Genomic DNA, 21,611 nt, shown 5'->3' with positions numbered 1-21,611 from the left:
TATTTTTGGAAATAGACTAATTTTTGTCTAATTAATGTTGAAAAAACCCTAATTCTTTTGCCTAAATTTGTCTTTCCTTAAAAAAAGTCCATTAGCTCACTAAATTAGGGCGTTCTGTTCTCATACGACTGGATGCACGGAGTCTCCTTGTCATTGTGAGATTCTAAAATCCCTTAGATTCCTCAAAGGATACAACTATATATATAAACCCATAAAACCTAGCCGTTTGTAGATAAAGATTGGAGAGATAAAAAAAAAAGGTATGGAGAACGAAAGCAATTCAGGTAAGTATCATGTAAGCGAATCTCTGGCGAAGACAACGTGGACGAGGAAGGAAGACAAACTCTTTGAGACGGCTTTGGTGGATGTTCCGGAGAATATCGAGGGGCGGTGGCAAAAGATAACTGATGCCGTTCCAGGTAAGACTGAAGAAGAGGTGAGGGTTCGCTACGATGAGTTACTACACGATTTGCATGAGATTGAATCGGGTCGGGTTGAGTTGCCAAGATATGCAGACGATGATGAAGTAATTAAGGAATCATTTGTAAGTTCGGATTCTGATCAGTACAGAAGCAGAAAAGTTGATCAGAGGAAGAAAGGGACTTCCTGGACTGAAGAAGAACACAGGTACGTAGTACAAGAATTTATAAACTTCCATGGCATTCCTCAAGAAATTGGGATTGTGCTATGTTAGTTCAGTTTCGGGGTTCAATCTTTAATTAATCAAATAGTATTGGTATCAATGAATGTATCTTTTTCTTGAAACAGTAATACCACTTAATTATAATCTCAATGATGTGTTCTGGTTTGATTGCATTTGCATAGTTTGATCTAGTAGTCAAACGGCGTTGACTCTTGAAGCTTGATTTATTCCATTAATTCAGTCGATATCAAATTTATACTAATTAATTTGTTGGGTTTTGGATTTGACAGGAATTTCCTGATGGGGTTGACCAGATACGGAAAAGGTGATTGGCGAAGCATATCAAGGAACTGCGTGGTCACGAGGACGCCAACGCAAGTGGCCAGCCATGCCCAGAAATATTTCCTCAGACAGAGTAATTCGCTGACAAAAGAAAGGAAAAGAGCAAGCATCCACGACATAACCACCCCAGATAACACCACAATGGTGGTGCAGCCACTGCAGCAGCAGCCCGCAAACATCTATAGCGGCCAAGGCGGAGCTCCACCCCAAATGGGGTATGATAATCAAAACTACCCTAATTAATTGAAGCTCAATATCTAGTTGACTAATTTAATTAGTACAGAATCCCAGCACATCTCCCCGCAAATTAGCCATTTTTGCAATTGTAAAGTTCTATTCTCGTACATGACTTGAAGGTTTTGGATATGAGAAACTAAATATCATCTTATATTTCTTTCTATATATCTTCCTATATATATATGAAATGAGGACACATGTCTTATTTTAATAAAATAAATACTTGTTATCATTTCAAATGGATAGAAACATAATTAGAAACAAAAATAAAAGAATATTTAATTTCTCTTTGGATATATAGTGTCATGGAGTTTGGTTTACTTTTGTATTTATTTTTTCAAAGCATTATAAATATATATGTCACAAAAATTTCCGTCTCAAATTTGCATGTCTCTAGGTTGTTGTTTGATCAGGTTAATGTATCAGTTTATTCTATTCGATTTAAATACCTTAATTGGTATCTGATTTTCAAATTATTAACCGAAACCAAAAACAAATAAGGTTCGATTATTTTGGTTTGGTTTATTGATAATTAGTATGTATCTCGTTTCATAATACCAATCCAACAATCACGATCTTAAAATCCTTGCTTTAGAGTACTCATTCTTTGAAATCAGTCTAGACACATATATTCAAATATTGATCATATCATCAGGTTTGTAATCTAGATTGTGAATGATAAAGGTGACCATTCATGACCCATCTTTCAAAGGGACCTAAAATTTTTATGGACTTTATTATTATATATTAGACAAGATCGATATTGATTCTTGAAGATATCATTAATAACTAACATCTCAAAAAGCTAGAAGAATTATTTTTCTTTAAATTTATGGATTCTTGTAATCGAAAATGTTATATTTAAAAGCTAATATAAATAATTTTCTTATCGTTATCGAACTATTATAAAAACAAGTTAATTAAATTTTCATATTTTATGGGTCTTTAGTTCTTCTTTCGTCCTGAGCCCAAAATATGTTTGGAACGACCTTGTTTGTAATTGACACAAACATATCAGCAAAACTTTTTATTTGGTATTAAAATACCGTAGGTTTGTATTTGACACTAATATATTAGCAAGACCTTTTTAATCAAAGTTTTAAAAATCATTTTGAACTAACCGGTTGGATTGAGAACCCGGGAATGGAGTGGTTCAGTTAGAACCGATTTTATGCGTATTTTTGGACCTAAACGAACCGGCTGATTTTACAAAAACTCGGTTGAACAGGTGTAATTGAACTTTGTGGTCTTTTCAGATCTACATGTAAAATTAGACGAAAATGTATTTCTTTTAAATAGATCCAAATCCATAGGAAATCCGTTGGTACATTGTTTAAAAAAAAATTCTTTATTTTTTGATGGATCGTCATTGGAAATACATATTTTTTAAATTAATTTATTATAACTACTAGCAATTCGAGTGGCTAGTATCTCCATGGAAAAAGCTACCGGACATCAAAATGCATGAAAATCTACCTTATTCCCCCATATCATGTTTCCAAAAGTAATTACCCAAACTACCCTCCAACTAACTATAAGAATCAAGACTCAAGAGACATGAAAATAAAAACATAAAGTTGCTTCAGTTGTACACACCATTTCTGCCATTACTATGTCCACTTCCACATTTATATTTAGGGTTAAATGCAAGAAATTGTATTGTACTTTCATATTATTTCTTATCATATAGCATCCTAATTTCATTTTTTCCTATTACAGAATCATAATTTGATAGATCTACCCTTTCTTCATGGAATATAATGCTGTTAGGATATATTAACAATGAAAACTCCTTTCCAAACTAACTGAAGGACTGAAGCCTCATGAGTTCATGTCAACCTACCTTCTTCCCGTTGTGTTGATCAAGATCGGGGCAATTTGATTATGGAAGGGAACTCCGTTGTTACACCATAAGAAGAGAAATTAACGGACCTTGAGAATTGAGATAGATACATATGTTCACTCAGATAAATGTTTAATAGATACGCATTCAAGAAGTTTCTAGAACTGGGAGTACCTGATATGGAAAAAGAGAATAGAAGAATCTTTTTCAACAGCAAGAATATAATAAGAGTTCTTTTTCCCATTAGTCTAAATGATGCTAACTGTAAATACTAATTAAGCCCTTGGTTCCAAGAAGAAGGAAAGGGTTAAAACTTGCAGTTCTGAGGCAAATGGACTTATTGTCAATTTCAGAACTCATACAAATTTCTCCATAAAACATAATATAATTACATGGAATCTCAAAAAGGAACGCCTTGAGTGATTGAACACCAGATCCTTTGATTCGAGTTATATCATCCCCATTTTCATTGATAAAATAAGTCTTATACTGGAAGTGCGTGTAATTTAAATAAAGAGCTTAAAGAATGTCTTATTCATTAAGCTTTCAGAGTTGCGACCAATTTCCACTCCAATTCGCAGTGTCGGTCAAAATAAAATCAATGGTCAACAATGGACCCTCTATAATAAGTATAATGTCATAGGTTTTTAAAATATATTGAATGTATTATCGTTATGGTATTATTCATTTTTAAATTAATTAAAGAAGAAAGACATACACCTCGCCTTCCATCAGCATTATCATTCTTTATATCTCCAGAAATAAAACTGTGATTTATTTATAAAAAAAAAAATGAGAAAAAACATACTCAAATTTGGAATTACAAGTATGATGATCGGGGCATGAAGATGGAAAAAAAACAGGGACATCCATGAAGTGGCCAGCCACGTGGAAGCTTAAGAACTAAGAAGGGGTCGATTTAGAGTTTGAGTATGGTGTATGAAGCCATTTTCTACTCCTTCAAACACTGGATTCGCACCCCCGATGTGTTTGTTGTTTTAGTCTGTATGGAATGGGATTTGGTCCTCATCAGTCATCAGTTAACAACCACTTAAAGAATCTTAAGGGCAAAATTGAGATTTTATCCTGCTTTAGTTAGTTACTCATTAATGAACCATATCTCGTCTTCCTCATTGCTGAACCAGTTAGTTATATAAATCACAATCCCAATTCATTTCTCTTCTCAAACACTGTAATAGCAATATTGTGTCAATTTCATTTCGTAAGAACTTGTGTTTTTTCCAGAAAGAACGAATGGCAAACGTGAACTGGAGTTGGGATGAAAACAAAATTTTTGAAAACGCCCTCACTCTGTACCCGGAAGACGCAGAAAACAGGTGGGAGTTGATCGCAGAATTGCTTCCAGGAAAAACTGCTCAAGACGTCAAGGCTCAATACCAGAAACTGATTCAAGATTTGGAAGCCATTGAAGCCGGTTTGGTTCCATTGCCTGCGTACAGAGAATTTTCAGAGGAAGAGATGGCGGAAGCCAGGAAGAAACTGGCCGAGGAACAAGAGGCCGCCAACTCAACGGGGTTCAGCACAACAGAAGGAAGCGGCAGTGGGAAACAATGATGGTCTTGTAGCGTACGCGTACTCTTTCATTTCTTGTGAATTGTTATGTGGGGTTTTCTTGGTTTCTTGATTCCTAGAACCGAAATCTGCAAGTGATTGATTTTTTCTTGTGATGTAAGGGTTTTTTTTTGTTTCTTGATTTGTAGAATGAAAGCTTGTAAGTGATTGATTTTTCTCCGGTTGAATGATATGACGATCTTGCTCTGTTTTGATTCAAGAAAATGGCGTTATAGTTTTACTATCAATCATATTCATAACTCATGCGTGGAATCATGGATTGACTTTGACTGGGTCGGCCCATCGTTGAAAATAAGCCCAAACCCAAAGTTTTGTGTGGATTTTGTATTTTGTAATTTGTATTTTGTAGTAGCAGCTCCGCTCGTTTAGTTGTTCTTACCGGCGTCGAGAACCACCGCTGTGAGCGGCGAAAATTCATCTGGGAAGAGGGAAAGATGTTAAGCATTCATCATCAGGATTCAGGTACGTATTCGCTTGCTTTCAACGCTCTGTTTTGGCTATGATATTTCATGAGTCGATGATTTTGACCTAAACTTTCTTCATTCAAATGCTGGGATTCTTGATATGTTCTTCTTGTTACTGTACGACCATGTTTTAATGGCGAAACACGTCTGTATTTGTAATATCTATTGTATTGTAAGAAACTCACGTGTAGAGATGACTTGTAATGCCTGCATGTTCGTTTGTACACAAATGCATCTCAGTTTCATCCATTTTGGCTTATTAGATGATTGGGTACATTGATATTTTGCACTTGTGTTGCTTGGTTGGATGTTTTAACTTTTAATTCATTTTCAGCGTTTTTGTATTTAGTTAGGTGCTTTTAAACCTTTCAATCATCTGTTACACTATTCCCATTTCAAACTAATCAAAATCAATAAACAAAAATAGTCCCATTATCATGTAACACCTTGATCTAAAACTCTAAAAGACTTTTACACAGAAAATCTTCTGTGTTATTGTGAGTTGAAAAGTAATTCTGATTTTCTTTATTGACTTCGTTTCTTGAATCTTTAGTGTATGTTATTCCCTTATCATGTAACACTTTGATCCACGCCTTAGAATATGTTCAATCAAGAAGTTTGTAGCTTTATTTTTCTGAATGTTTAATGAGAAATCAGGAATCTCAATGTAGTCTTCTAGTCTTTATTATCATGGCATTTTGAATAGTATACAAAACACATAAAAATGAATGCCTAAGTTCCAAAACCCAATAGATTAAATAACTTAACATTTGAATTTGGCTATACATCCTCCTGTACAAGAACTAATTTATCATAACTTTTTTGTCAATAATTCAAGAATGAATTGTATTTTACTGATTTATGGATCTTTTCTCCTATTTTTACATGTTTGCTGGGCATTTGTATCTGAAGATTTTTCAACTATTTTATGTTTGATGTTTCATGATCACCATAATTGAGGGAAAAAGTTCTCAAGACTTTTAATCACTTTGTTAATTTTAATCAATTGATTTTATTTTTCTATTGTAGTTTTTGTATACTATAATTATCTTAAACATTTTCTGATATCTTTAAAAGTTACAAGTTCTGTGGTGTGGAGGCACACTTGTATTAAGATGAGTTCGAAATTAGATTACATCATGTTTAAAATTTACAAATCAAAAAGAAACAGAGAATTGCATTTCATCCTTAGTCTGTCTCTTACAAATAAGTTACAATCAAGTTTTAAGGCGAAATTATAATTAATGCATATGATACAAAAAAGGTTATTTGTTTACACCTTAAGCAATGACATTGTGGCAAACTATTGGAAAGTTTACAAGCGAAAGTCAGGTTGATAGAAAAATTACAATTTGATACAACTATTTAATATGCAAACTATCTTGGTTTTCTAAGCATGCTACATAAAATGGAATCAATAGAATCACAATGTTTTTTTTAAGTCTACGAATCGAATGTGTGAAATAATAATACAATTAATGAATTTTCAAAATAAAGTGTTGGATGAACATAGGTATACGTAATTTCCTAATTAAATTCACAAAAAATAAAATTGCGTTGGATTTGAGGTTTAATCAGCTCCTTAAACATGCTCATAAACAAAAATTCAACAATATTACCGATTCAATTTAAGGTATGTACCAAGAGAGAGCAAACAACTACATCAACCACAAACTTTGGTGGTCTCACAGCCAACATAAGATAGGGAAATCATAATGTCCCCGAACAAGAAAGATGGCTTCCAAAAAATAATAATAATAATAACATGAGACCTCATTTATAGATTCTATTAACTCTTTACCCATTTGTAAGTACGTGGGGATGAACTAAACCAAGATGATGAACACTCCAAGGGTTATGGTGACACGATGAATGATGGTACTAAAACATATAGATGTGTATGAGGTCAAGGATGAACATAAGCATTTAGCTTAGTCCCAGGGGAAAAGGGGAAAAAGTTCAACTATTCTTGTAACAAACCTTGGATTTGGTATATGAAAACCTAATTTGTAAAGATCATTGTCAAAATGCATCCATTTGGGTGTTTTCTTATAACTTTTAGAGATTATTTTTCGGTCATCCCTAGCAAACTCAACCTACATAGTTTCGAAAAAGAGTCAACATAGACAATGTTTTAACTTTTATAAAGTTCCATGCAACTCACTGAAATTGCACCCAAAACTAGTCAATATAGACAATATTGTAACTTGTAACTGGTTATATGTAAGTGAAAGTGCACCTTAGGGGAAGGTGCTAATGGCAATTTTAAACCAATTTAACAGGCTTTAAAGTTCATCAAAGAAGTTTTATAAAGATAAATACAATACTTTGATTTATATAATAATAAAATACAAAATACACAATGACTTCCAACCAACAATTACAATAATACAAACAATATATAAAATGCAGATAGTAGAAGTTTGGGGATGAATGTTCAAAAGATGGGTTTATACTTTATAACTTTATAGTCATTTGGCTTTACATTTAGAGTTTACTCCATTTCGACGACACATAGATATTTTCTAGTATAAAGAGACTCTTAGGTGTTGTTTGTTTTTTTGAAACAAAAATTCATGAAGTCTGCGGACCACTTCTACAACCCTCTGCGGTAGAAGAGGTGGACCAAACGGTTGCAGACTGTAATAAGAAGCATGATTGTTTTTTTTTTTTTTTTTAACATCTGCATGTTGCTGCAGATATTAAAAAATTAAAATAAACTGATTTTATAAACCGAAAATAGTTTTTTAATACCGAAAATTTTAATATATGACATTTCAGCAAAAATTTATGATATTTATGATATTTCAACAAAAAAAATAATAATATTTTTGCAAAAAAATAATAATAATGATAATTCATCAAGAAATTATCATTATTCAATATAAAATAATGATATTTCACCAACACAACACAGGGAATGATGGACGTGAATATAAGTACAACGATTTCATGACATTCAAACCACCAAGTCTTTCTGGAAGCCCAACACCGTTGGAAGTCACGGATTGGGTCTCTGAGATGGAGATGGTGTTTGAAAGTTACAACTGCAGCAACAAACAGAAGACCGCTCTCGCGGTTACATTGTTAAAGTCAGGGGTACTGAGCTGGTGGAAGTTACTAGCTGATACCATGCCCAAGGGAGAAGCTAGCAAGATGTCTTGGGAAGACTTTTTGGTGCAACTGAAAATGCAGTACTGCTTTGAGCAGGATCTTTTAGAGATCAACAGTTTTCAGAATCTGAAGAAGGGAAGGATGAGCGTCACCGAGTATGCTGCAAGTTTTACAGAGAAAATGAAGCTTGTTCCTTCTTTGGTTCCGACTGAACTCTCCAAGGTCAACAAGTTTGCTAATGGATTGCCAACAGACTTTGGTTTGATGGTCAAGCAAGTGACCACTTTGAAAGCCGTCGTATGGGCAACCAGGAATGTTGAGACCCGGATAAGGGAAAAGGGTCTGGAGAGAGCTGAAGTTTGCGAGAAGAGGAAGTTTGAAGGATCTTCAAGGTCCAACAAGAAGAGCAAATTCTCGAAGTTTGGAGGAGAAGTAGGAGGTGAAGCAAGATGGTACGATAAGTGCAAGAAAAAATACTATGGGAAATGTGTCGAGGAGGTGACATGTTTCAAGTGTGGAAAGTCTGCATTACACCAATGAGTGTACATTCAACAAGAAGGTGTGTTTTGGATGTAACGAAGAAGAGCATATTTCTAGGGATTGGCCGAAGAAAAATGAAGCAGCAAGGCCAAATGCACCGCCAAAGCCAAAGGCAAGAGCATTCCAGATGATCCTTGACGAAGCAGGTAACAGTGCAAGAGATCAAGAGTGAGGATCTATATATATATCCAAAGATCGGGATATGAAGTAGCCATATAGATAGTATCATGTGGTGTAGCCTAATATAAGAGGCCTAGTGTGGGGTGAACTTGAACAACCATGTAATCGTTTCAAAAAATAATATAAACCTTAGTTATGTTATCCGATGTGTTAAATGACTATGTGAAATACTTGTATGGTGACTTGGAGAACTGCGAGACAATACTTGGGACGAGTATGAGTAGGTATGAAAAGTAGTAGAGGCCTATACTACCGGAAGCACATGACTTGCACTTGGATCAAGGAAAGTCACAAGGTTACCAAGGTACTAGTAATTGATTTTGTTTTGTTCATTTCTGTTGTTACCATCGTTTCGGTAATGACTAAGAAAATGATTGTTATTCCGACCCTAGTGGTCATATCAAATCAAGTCCGAATAAGATGAGTGTGTTACGTGGTTCAGAGAACCAAGTTCGATGTAGCGTCCGCCTTAAGCCAGAAGATTGAAGTGAAAGATAATCAAAGCGACCAATAGAAGTATCACGATCGTCGTGAAAGTAAAAAGCTTGTGGCTAGAAATGCTACATGCTAGAATGTGATTATATCACATTAGAACATGAAGGAAGGTATATTCCATTATGGAATTTGACTCAAAAAGACCTAAGTCTAAGCATTGCATCATACGATGAGATGTCATTAGAACATGACCCATCAGTTTGTTACGATAATCGAAGTAAAGTTTGTTTACGAAGGAGCAGGAGTCTCCAATAACGATCGATATTGTAACTCAAATGTTACAATTGAAAGTCTAACATAGTATGAAGAGCGGGTGCAAGATTGAGTATTGACAACAGTCAAGAAGTCCAAGAGTTAGATACTCATTTCAAATGAAAAAAGAGTTACGATTATTAACTAGGATGAAAAGATAACTTATGGAGTCATTATACAAGCCTTGTTTTGTTGATGATTCCTGGACATAATCATCATAAGGGAGAGATAATGGTAACGCCCGTAGATTCGGGCTAGTTAATTTAGAGACAATGAGCGTTAAAAATGAATTTTTGATAGAAGGTTATTTAGAATAAATAATCTCAACTAAGTTATACTATATGTCACAAGGGTTCCGTACATATAAAGAACGCTAAAATCTGAGTTATAACGAAGAAGTTATGACCCATTGAAGTTTTACGGCTAAACCGGCACGACACCGCGTAATGTAAAAAGTGAATTTTCAACAAAATACTTTTTAGCCTTAGAAATTTAAATGAAAATCGTAGTATATGTTAAACCAAAAACGTACAAAAAAAGAACGTCAAAATCTAACTTCGTTTGAGGAAGTTGTGATTTTTCTAAGATTTAGCATAGCAATGCACAACCCGGGAATCGAATTTTAGCCGACACAACCTAAATGAGAATTGAATATCTCATTAATAGGATCTCAACGATATAATGACATTCGAAAACAGACATCAGATGACAAAGTTATAAATTTTTAACGGACTTTAACTGTCTAAGCCTGTTAAAATATAACTTTAAAATAAAGTCAAAATTAGACGACGAAGTCTAAACGAAAGTTGTAGATCCCGTTGATACCTACGCTTGGATATAAAGAACATCAAAACGGAGCTCGTATGCAAAAGTTACGGATTTGAGATGATAATTAGTTTTTGGAGTAATCTGCGAGTGACACGTGACGCAATCTGAGCCACTGCTTCTTCCCCACGCCTTGCCACCAGATGGTGACACGTGGCATGGGAACATCCGACATTCAGCAAGGGAATGCTCAGTGTTCGCATCGAAGTCGTCCTATAAATAGAGGCGCAAATCACCCCAAAAACTTACACATTTTCCATTTTTTCTCTCTTAAACACCCCTCTTAGCCCCTTCCATTCCCTAACACTTCCTGAGAGCTATAGGTGAGTCCCAGAGCGCCAGAAGGCTCTGAGAAGAAGAGCTTTCAGCTCGGAAGTTCTACCCCATAGAGCCTGGTTCCTATCCAAACCTCCTAATAAGTGAGTTACGCAATTTCCAATGGACGAATGAAGCAGAAAAAACGCTCCAAAGAATCAAGGAAGCACTACATGAATTACCCACGCTGGCCAGCCCTGTCCCTGGAGAGACGTTACAAGTGTACCTCTCGACATCAGGCGTAGCGATATCTTCAGTATTGACTGTAGAAAGGGAAGGGGAACAAAGACTGGTATACTTTGTTAGTAGAGCGCTGCAAGGACCGGAACTCAACTATCCCACGCTGGAGAGGCTGGTCCTGGCGCTCATCTATGCGGCGCGACGACTAAGGCGGTACTTTCAAGCACATCAGATCGAGGTGCTCACGAGTTACCCCATCAAACAGATACTGCTCAAGCCGGAGACGTCGGGCCGGCTGGCGAAGTGGGCGATCGAACTGGGAGAGTACGACATAAATTACCGCCCAAGGACAAGTATCTAGGGACAAGCGCTAGCCGATTTCTTACTAGAAATTTCGGACGGAGGGGACCCGACCAAAGAGAAAGTGTGGGCAGTTGAAGGGGTCCCGGCTGATAACAGTTCATGGACTTTATATACGGGTGGGGCATCCAGCAGGGAAGGCTCAGGGGCGGGGCTGATCCTGACCAGTCCGGAAGGAGAAAAGGTAACCTATGCCCTCCGTTTCGATTTCCACACGTCAAACAACGAAGCTGAGTACGAAGCGCTGCTCGCAGGATTGCGTCTAGCCAAGCAGATGGGTGTGAAAGCTGTAACGGCCCTAACCGACTCGAGGCTAGCAACAAACCAGGTTAATGGGAGTTTGGAGGTAAGAGATCAGAGGATGGGAAAGTATGTAAAGATGGTGAAACAATTGGTTGGATCATTCGGTAAGTTTACAATCAAGCAGATACGTAGGAGTGAAAACAAGAGGGCAGATGCTTTAAGTAAGTTGGCATCCACGTGCTTCGACCACCTGTCAAAGAACTAGAGGTACTCCGTGAAAGAAGTATAGACGAGCAGCAGGTGAACACCCTAGCCCCAGTCGGTCTGTAACATCCCCCTCTGGCACGTATCACAATATTGTCCGCTTTGGGCCACTCAACACGAGGACTTCCCAGGGGGTCACCCATCCCGGTACTACTCCCGCCCGAGCACGCTTAACTGCAGAGTTCTTATGGGATCTGCTGCCCTCACGGCTTTAAAACGCGTTGTGATAAGGAAGGTATCCACACCCCTTATAAGGAATGCTTAGTTCTCCTTCCCAGCCGATGTGGGATCAGATCTAACTCACTCACTATTAGAGTTTACACAATTGAACATGGTGATTTGGGTGCTAAAAGATATATTCAATCATAGTAAATGAGTACAAAAAGGGATCTAGTCTAGAGCTTCATAAATATCTCACTCACTAATCACTATGACTACATCTCTCAAGCACACCTCTACAAGTGGACAACCCCACCTTATATAGAGGTGTTTACATGTCCCTCTCTCACTCTCTAATACTCATTAGTCTAAAGGCTAATGCACCACATGCAAGTGGGTCTACAGAAGTCAACTCATTACAAAGTCATACATGAAGAACTTTGCATCCCAACATTCTCCCCCTCAAAGTTAGGAATGGATGACCCACTTCAAATCTTCCAAAATCAAGCACTACGCGGTTCAAGCCTCAAAGGTGACACATGTCGAAACGAACTTCAATCTTCAATTCTTCCATGACTCTTCAATTTCGGCTCTAGGATGTGAGACCATACAAACCGAGCAGCAACGAATGATCAAGAGTATTCCAAACTCCAAATAATCACCCAAGTTGCACATAAAAACACACCCCAAAAATCTTCAATAAAACCAAATCCATTTCGAATATATCACTTCCGAACATCCAATTACATCATCTCGTAGGCTTCAAAACTTCAAGATCACTTCGGTCATCAAATCCGCATAATATGAAAAATTGAAGTTCGAATTTCCATATAAACTTCTCCCCCTTTTTATAATCGAAATTTGATTATAAAACCTCCAAGGAAAAAGAACGTGCTCTATTCGGAATTTTTCATGTCAAAACTCCCCCTTAACATGTGGCATAAAAATTGTGTGTTTAATTCGAAAAATCTAAAAAATATTGAATTTTTAGCTTCGTTCACGGATCGCCTTTGACAAAATTTCTCAAAAATGGGTAGAAATTGTCAATTTCAAAATTCTGCAATGACCCGGTGCACCCAAAACAGCAAAATATGCAAAACTCTCCTCCTTTTCCAAATCTGGGTAGAAAGCGTCAATTTGCACAAACTGCAGGGGCTTGAAATGCATTCTCTTCAATTTTCAACAAAAACAGTCCTTTTTCGAATTTGGGTGCAAACCGCCAAACATTCTGTAACATCCGGATTCCCAGGTATATTATTTTACTCAATTATTTGTGGAGTTTGTGGAAGAACTCGGCGAGTTGGAGCTTAGACTCGCCGAGTAGGGTCGCGGATTTTCATCCATGTCACGTTCGGACTCGGCGAGCCCATCCACGCTGTTTAATGAAACCCTAATCCCCCGGGGGTTGAGGCCTATTTAAGGGCACTTATAGCCTCCTATTGCGGCTACCAGTCCCTTGAGAGAACCCTAAGTGAGCTAAATCGTTTGAGTGGAAGGAGAAGTTGCATTTGATCCTTGTATCTTTGGTTTAGCAATAAGAAGGTGACCAAGAGCAAGAGGAGGTGCGATTCTAGCAGTTCTAGAGTTCAGAGATTTCATTTTTTTAGGTAATAGTTCTAACCTTCTTCAGTTTTGGTGTTGATCCTTAGTGATAGGGTTTTCTAACCCCTTTTGAGGGTGGTTATGTGGAGCAATTGGTCCCTCCTCGAGTTTATGCCTTGGATCTAGACTCAAAAAGGTCCAGATACCTTAACCCTTGGAGCTTTATGAGTCATTTTGGGGTTATTGGACTAAGGTTGTCATTTTTGGGGCTAAATCACCATTTGATGCCTTGTTGTTGGTATATAAGCATCAAGATTCGGACTTTACATGACATTCATGCTTGGGAAGGCCAGATCTAAGGCTTAGGGGCACAAATCTGACCTCAGGAGGACATTAGAGTTTGTGCATGGCATGAACTTGCCGAGTTGTTCTTGAGACTCGGCGAGTAGAGTTAGGGTTTCACGTAAATCACTCAGTGAGTGGACTTGTCGAGTTGGGGGATAACTCAGTGAGTCAGAAAGGGATTAGAGGACTGGAGTTCAAGGCGGTACTCGCCGAGTTGTTTTTGGGACTCGGCGAGTTGAGTCGGGGTGGCCCCGCGATTCATGCCTGGTGTGACTCGTCGAGCATAGGGAGGGACTCGACGTACCAAGCGGGATAAAGAGTTAGTGGACATGTGTGTGCTCGCCGAGTCACCGGAGTGCACTCGGCGAGTTGGGTCAAAGTTTGACCGTTGACTTTTTTTGACTTTTAGGGTTTGGTCAGCAATGTGGCCTTTGGGCCAAGAAGGGGGTAAAATGGTCTTTTACCCTTAAGAGGGTGCCAAGAGAGGATTGAGTCTAGTCTCGAGAGTTATGTTCATGAGAGCATTTGCCTTATGTGATAGATGGTGGCGAGTTCGAGATGCAAGCGTGAGGATATCTGCTTCCTGCTTGCCAGGTGAGTTTTCTCACTATACTTTTCCTTGAGTAAGTAACCAGAGTCATGTGACAGAGTATTTGTATGCTATGTATGTTATCTGTTGTACTGCATTATTTCTATGTGATTTATGTTGTGCATGTTTACAGAGTTAGAACCGGAAGGTTCCCAGAGTTAGAACTGGAGGGTTCACAGAGTTAGAACCGGAAGGTTCACAGAGTAGGGTCCACGGACCCACAGGGTTATAGCCTCGAGTGGCTAATATGTGTTATGTGTGGTATTTTGGGGAACTCACTAAGCTTCGTGCTTACAGTGTTTTGTGTTATGTGTTTCAGGTTTCTCTCAGGATCACGGGACGACACCGGCTCGATTGTACACACCAGAGAAAGAGTCATGTTTTGAGGATCCTGGTTTATTATGCAAGTGAAAATGGAGTTATGTTTTGTAATTCGATTATGAATGAGATTTTAAGAAAAGTGTTTTTAAGAATTAAACGATTATTTTTAAATGAAAAATTGTTTTGAAATTTACGGTGTTACACATTCGAAGCCTCAGGGACTATTTTTGAAAATTCTGCCATTTGCACCAAACATACGAAGAATCCCCAAAATATTCGAAGCTCAAAAAAACTTTCGAATTTGGGTGAAAAGTATCAAACATTCGAAAATTCAGAAAATATTCGAATTTGGGTGAAAAGTGTCAAACATTCGAAACTTCAAAATTTTCGAATTTGGGTGAAAAGTGTCAAACATTCGAAATTTCAGGGGTGATTTTCGAAAATTTTGCTTTTTGAGCAAAACATACGAAGCCTTTTGCCAATCATTCGAAGCCTTGTCCCAACATTCGAAGTTAGACCATTTGTGTCACTTTGTTAAACGACGAGGGACCCAATTCGAAAATATTTGTTTTCTTCTTCAATGGAACGCTTTGTACGAAAGCTCAGGCACCAAACACACGAATATTTTTCACCCACCCAAACACACGAATGCGAAGCGTACGAAGAGTTGACTATGAACAGTAATGAACATTAATGAACAATAATACCCTTCGTATGTTCCCAGCTCTTTGATTCCAAAAATTCTCCGTTTCTTACTGTGCTTCGTTCCTTTCATTACAGGGACCCCAAAATCGATTTCCTTTAGACGCGAACTAACACACATACAACATACAGATCATCGACTCAACCCCTTAAATCCAAAATTAACAGTTTGCTTTAACAAATCATCGACTCCAATCATGCGAAGTCTTCAATCGTTCATTCACAGCAAAACATTGTCGATCATTTTTCGTTCATTCGATCATCACCCATCGACTCCAAACATTCGAACAGTATGCCCCAATTCCAAAATCAAATTTTCGTTTTACACGCCTCGATCATTCCTACTCATTCGATCACTCGTTTACATTCAAAGTTTCGTTTTCCCCCAAACCAAACCCAAGAACAAACGAACAGTGACCCTTCGTTCTTGATTACTCGACAACAAGTCTCAAAACCATCAATTCAAACTCCATTCACATACGAAATTGAAAATCAATCCTTCATCAACTTTAGCCCTTTGCCTCATTAACAATCAACACAAATCATCAATAATGATCCCAGAAATATCTATCGACATCCAAAATGTCATCAAGAACTTCGACACAAAAGATTATCCTTCAAAATTGATTATCGATTACTAAGCATTTGACTTCCAAGTCGATTTTGATTCTAGAATGTGAGTTCGACTTCAATCAATCCATTAAACAGTCAAAATTCCCTGATCATGAATCAAAAAAAAATCAAATTTGACTTTTCCAAATCTTGACTTTTCAATTCCAGATGTAAAATCGATTCTATAACCAGACGATCGATCTCAAATCAAGTTACAAATCTATAATTGACATCAACGAACACCTTCTATTCGAGTTTTCAGATTAATCGAAAGAAATTAGCAAATTCTTTCATGTTCTTCATCTGTTCTTGAGCATTCATCAACAGGAACCATTTTCCGATTTCAAAGATATGTCTCATATAAAATCGAATCTCATTTTCTGATTATCAATCAACGACAAACGATTTAAAAGACACGAAAAAATGAGAACGAGAATTCAAGAACAGATGATCAAGAACAATCGTATGATACAATTGTACAACAAATAAAGCCTGTGTACAAGTTGGATGACGAACAACAAAGAATAAGGAATCGGAACATTGATGGATTTAAAAAGAATTGGGCTTAATAAAATGAGTTCCCGATGAACAATAAAAGATCGATGAAAATAGATCACAAATTTGGACTTAAAAGATGAACAGTAACAGATCAGAATCTATGGATTTGAAAATTGATTGATGAACAGTAACTGACTCAAGATTCTGGGCTTAAAATATGTGAATAGTAACATAATTGATTTTTGATTTTGTTTGGGCTTGATCTAAACAAAAAATTTATTGGATCATCAATGGGGTAAAACCGGATTAGATCCAACGAAACAAACCGATCAAATTAAAAAAATACGAAACACACGATTCAATTATTACGAGAGATCATAGAGAGAGACTCACCAAAATTGTTCAAATTGCGACAAAATTTGCCAAACCGAAAATCCTTATTCAAATATCACCTTGATCTTGAAGACCCGCTCTGATACCAATTGTAGTGACCAAGAACATGGTTTGGCATGCGGAATTAGAGTTTACACAATTGAACATGGTGATTTGGGTGCTAAAAGATATATTCGATCATAGTAAAAGAGTACAAAAAGGGATCTAGTCTAGAGCTTCATAAATATCTCACTCACTAATCACTATAACTACATCTCTCAAGCACACCTCTACAAGTGGACAACCCCACCTTATATAGAGGTGTTTACATGTCTCTCTCTCACTCTCTAATACTCATTAGTCTAAAGGCTAATGCACCACATGCAAGTGGGTCTACACAAGTCAACCCATTACAAAGTCATACATGAAGAACTTTGCACCCCAACATTTACCATCACCAATACCTGCTCCAACACTGCGATCACCTTCACCACCAGCCTCACCATCCTTACCATTCCCCCCCCTCCCCCGCATCAACCTCAACTACCGGCACAATTTCTTGACCCATTACACTTTATGGAGTACCCTCAGAACGACCGAAAGAGCATAACTCCCGAAGACCTTCAATACCTAACTCCCCCAAACCCAACAGAGATGCAAGATCCATACTGGCAAAAGACAAAATAGCATCGTTTACACTAACTGCAGGACCAACCGAAGAAGCACCAGCAACTACCTCCCCACCACCAACACCAACAGAAGTCTTCTGAAGGGACTCAACCCCAGCCACAAACGCAGCATGGCGGATGAGGCTTATGGCATTTGTAAAATCGGGATGCTCAATCAACTTATCAACAATACAAACAACACCAACATGCACCAACCAATCTAGGTCTCGACGAGAAGCGTCCATATCCGACTGTAGCGACAACACAAGCTTGTCACGATCAGCGGCATCACGCTCAAGACTCTCCACCTGAATCATCAAACCCTCATTTATCTGTGTGAGGGAGTCAACCTTGGCCTCCAACACGGCTCTGGATTCATCAAGGACGTTTTTATCAAACACTAGCAACTCGCACTTCTTCTCAGATAAACGAAGATCATCACCAAGCTCGCTAAGACGACGCTCCAGACTTGCCACACGTGATCCACAGGCGGCATGCGCGATCTCCATCTCACCAAGGGTATGGACGCGCCGAGAACCTGCAACAAGATAAAACATGGCTTGCGCGGCAGCGTAGGCCATATTGTGAGCAAGGGCAGGGTTACCTATCGCCTCCATATCTCCAACTGCAGCCAGAGGAAAGGCGTGGTGCGAAAATTCCAAAGCATTGGCGCGCACAGAGAGTCGAGAGTCATTGCAAAGATCCCAGGATGGAACAAAAACAGTAGATTCAGAAGCACCATCTCCATAACCACCATCCTTGGAGACTGCAGCTTGTCCAGGGACACCAAAACCTTTTGCTGGGGAAAGCTTTGAAGGAACAAACGGAACACTTGGAGAAGGAGTAGAAGAGAAGTCTGAAATAGCGGGCTGTTCAATCGCCATGTTGATCCCTTCGGACTGTTGTGTCTCGTCATCAGGGATCACTACCACACCAGTTGGTGTGGAACTCATAGAACTCAGCAGGCGAGAAAAGTTGCGCCTAGTATGTACCCTCTTGGTAGCAGTGGGCGCGCCAGTAACTGGCTCACCCATGGCTTGTACAACTTTTCGTTTCGCTTGCATCCGCCGGACATCAGCGATGATTCCCTCCTTGCTGTCCTCATTATCCTCCATGGAGGAAGAAGGAACGCCACCCAGGGGCATGACAGCAGAAATGGGGCGAGCATGCAGCGGATTCTCCTCGGACGCCGATGAACTTGTCGGAGGAACGGGAGGGGCAGCGGTTAGAGCAAGCTGATCCATCTGGCGAGGTGGAGGAAGCCGATTGTGACATCCCCAAAATCACGGCCAGAAAAGACCGATTTTGTTTATGCTTTATAAAAATCAGAGTACTTCATTTTATAAAAATGTTGCAGAATTTGTTCCCAGAAAAACATGGTAAATACGTTATTAAAACATTTTCGAAGAAACGTATTTATTTCATTTTAAAACGTTTGGGATGTCATCGTTAATACAAAAACATAAGCATAAACAGAACTTACAATTATTTACACTAGTGATCTACATCTCTTTAAATCTCTCATTGTAATGTCACTTCATATCAACACCTCTGATATAAATAAACTGAGTGGGTCAGGTTGGGAAACCTGGTGAGCACATAAGGTTTTCAACCCATAATAACATAATTATTATTTTTAAACATCAAACAATCAACCCAATTACCCATTCTCGTTATCCTCACATTACGTCCCTAAAACATCTAACACAAGGGACCTAGTCAAAGGACTATCATTGGGATGGAGTATACCTGGTGAGCACACAGTTCACACAGTTCGAATAAACACACAGTTCGAATAAACACCTATAGGTTACGAGCCTGCTAGTGTTCCACTGGACTGTCTAGAATAGTCTGTGGTCGTCATCTATACTCCGCTAGATGACTAGATCATCAAGAACAGCTATAACGAGGCCTCTCATTATTTTATTTTGTCACACAGCAACTATTACATCTACCCATGTTTTACCCAACACATTTTGTAGATATAAAATACATATACAGTTTAAATCATTGAAAACATGTATAAAACGTTCATCCAGCATAGATAGCAAGTATACAAATAATATACACACAAAGCACGTAATTTATATAAAATACTTCATATCTATGTGTAAGCTGAAAGTAACTATGCACTCACCTGATTCGGTGGTGACTCAGCACTCGGACAGCGCTTCGATACTCTCAAAACGATATTCCTTCCATAAAACCTAGTATCGATACCACTAGGGTTTAGTTTAACGATAACCGCGACAAATTAATTAGTCCGGGTATTATTAAGCGTTAATAATACTCGATATAACTCATAATAATAGCCCAAATAATTATTTTAAGGACCTAATAACATTTCTATAATTATTTGAAAGCTATGTTAAAAATTGCGTAAGCGTAGCACACTTACAGCGAATTTTATCGAAAACCGGAACTTAATTAGAGCAGCGTTTCGAAACCGAAAAACTCCTTTTTCTCAGGACTCCGGGAGCCTCGGGGCTTCCCTAGGGTGCTAAGGGGTTTTTCTAGGGTTTAGGGGGGTTTAGATGAGCTAGAGAGAGAAACTAGTGAGAGAAAGAAGTGGATTTGGAGTGAAAAACTCGGAATGGCTCGCATGCTATTTATAGCCCCAGCAGCCTCGGACTACGCGACGCGTCCAGCAGCTACGCTGGGCATAGTCTCGGATAAGGGTGCCAGCTTCGAACCAACTGGCTCGCAACATCGGAAGAGGTAAGGCGAGGGTACGCAAGGCGTATGCGAAGGGCGACGTGTCAAGATCCGAAGCGCGTTCCTTCATCAGCGATGGGCGGCCCAGATGCAGCCACGTCATCAACCTCGCAACATACGTCGTAGATTCATGTTTCAACTTTAAAAATTCGTAACTTTCTCATACGAGCTCCGTTTTCGACGTTCTTTATATCCACGCGAAGGTGGGAACGTACTCTACAACTTTCATTTAGACTTTGTCGGCTAATTTTGGCTCGATTTTAAATTTTATATTATTAACAGGCCGGGACAGGATTGGTCCGTTAAATCCTCATAACTTCTTCATCCGACATCCGTTTTCGCCCATCTTTTTCTTGTTACGCTACTCTTAACGAGATCTTCGATTCTCGTTCAGGTCGTGTCGGCTAAAAACCGCTCGATCTAATATTCAAATTTCGAGCTGTACACTGCTAGTCCGAAACTTCGAAAAATCATAACTTCTTCATACGAAGTCAGATTTGGGCGTTCTTTTTATCGATGTTCTTAGTTTAACATATTCTACAACTCTCGTTTAGATTGCTAAGTCTAAATCTCGCTTTATCGTAAATTCACTATTTACGCTTCCCGGTGCCGTGCCGGTTTTGCGTTAAAACTTCGACGGGCCGTAACTTCTTCGTTATAACTCGGATTTCGGCGTTCTTTATATGTACGGAAACCTTGAGACATATTCCACAACTTGGTTAAGATTATTTATTCTAAATAATCTTTTATCGAAAAGTCGTTTTCGACCCCTATTTCCTCTAAATTGACTAGCCCGGATTTGCGGGCGTTACAATTATCTCCCCCTTAGGATGATTACGTCCCAGAATCATCAACGAAACAGGGTCGTATAATGACTCCATACGTCATCTCTTCATCCTAGGTAATAATTATAACTTCTACATTCCTTCAAGTCTATCTCTCAGACTTATTGATTGTATGCAGTACTCGATCGTGCACCTGCTCTCTACCTCAGACTAGACTCCCAATTATGACCTTCAAGTCACAATCTCGATCCTTAATGGATACGAACTTGAGATGATTTCTTTTATTACTACTATGGATCGATGTGTCATATTATAATGACCTATCATCGTATGTTGCAACACTTAGACTTAGGTCTCTTAGAGTTAAATTCTAAAATAGACTATGCATTCCTTCATGTTCTAATGTGACATAA

At 38.4% G+C, this 21,611-nt stretch overlaps 1 protein-coding gene across 1 annotated transcript; it reads left to right on the top strand.

Annotated features, from left to right (window-relative positions):
• Positions 1-262: 262 nt before the first annotated feature.
• Positions 263-1,280, top strand: LOC145090720 (transcription factor DIVARICATA-like). Its single transcript, XM_079028821.1, has 2 exons — positions 263-627; positions 934-1,280. The coding sequence occupies exons 1-2, from the start codon at positions 263-265 to the stop codon at positions 1,226-1,228; spliced, it is 660 nt and encodes a 219-aa protein (XP_078884947.1). The 3' UTR covers positions 1,229-1,280.
• Positions 1,281-21,611: the final 20,331 nt, after the last annotated feature.

Source organism: Lactuca serriola, chromosome 2 (assembly GCF_051521515.1).
Source record: "Lactuca serriola cultivar US96UC23 chromosome 2, Lser_US96UC23_V15, whole genome shotgun sequence".
In the NCBI taxonomy this organism is placed as follows: domain Eukaryota; kingdom Viridiplantae; phylum Streptophyta; class Magnoliopsida; order Asterales; family Asteraceae; genus Lactuca; species Lactuca serriola.
The sequence above is the reverse complement of the archived record's forward strand: the minus strand, read 5'-3'. Positions and strand labels throughout refer to the sequence as shown.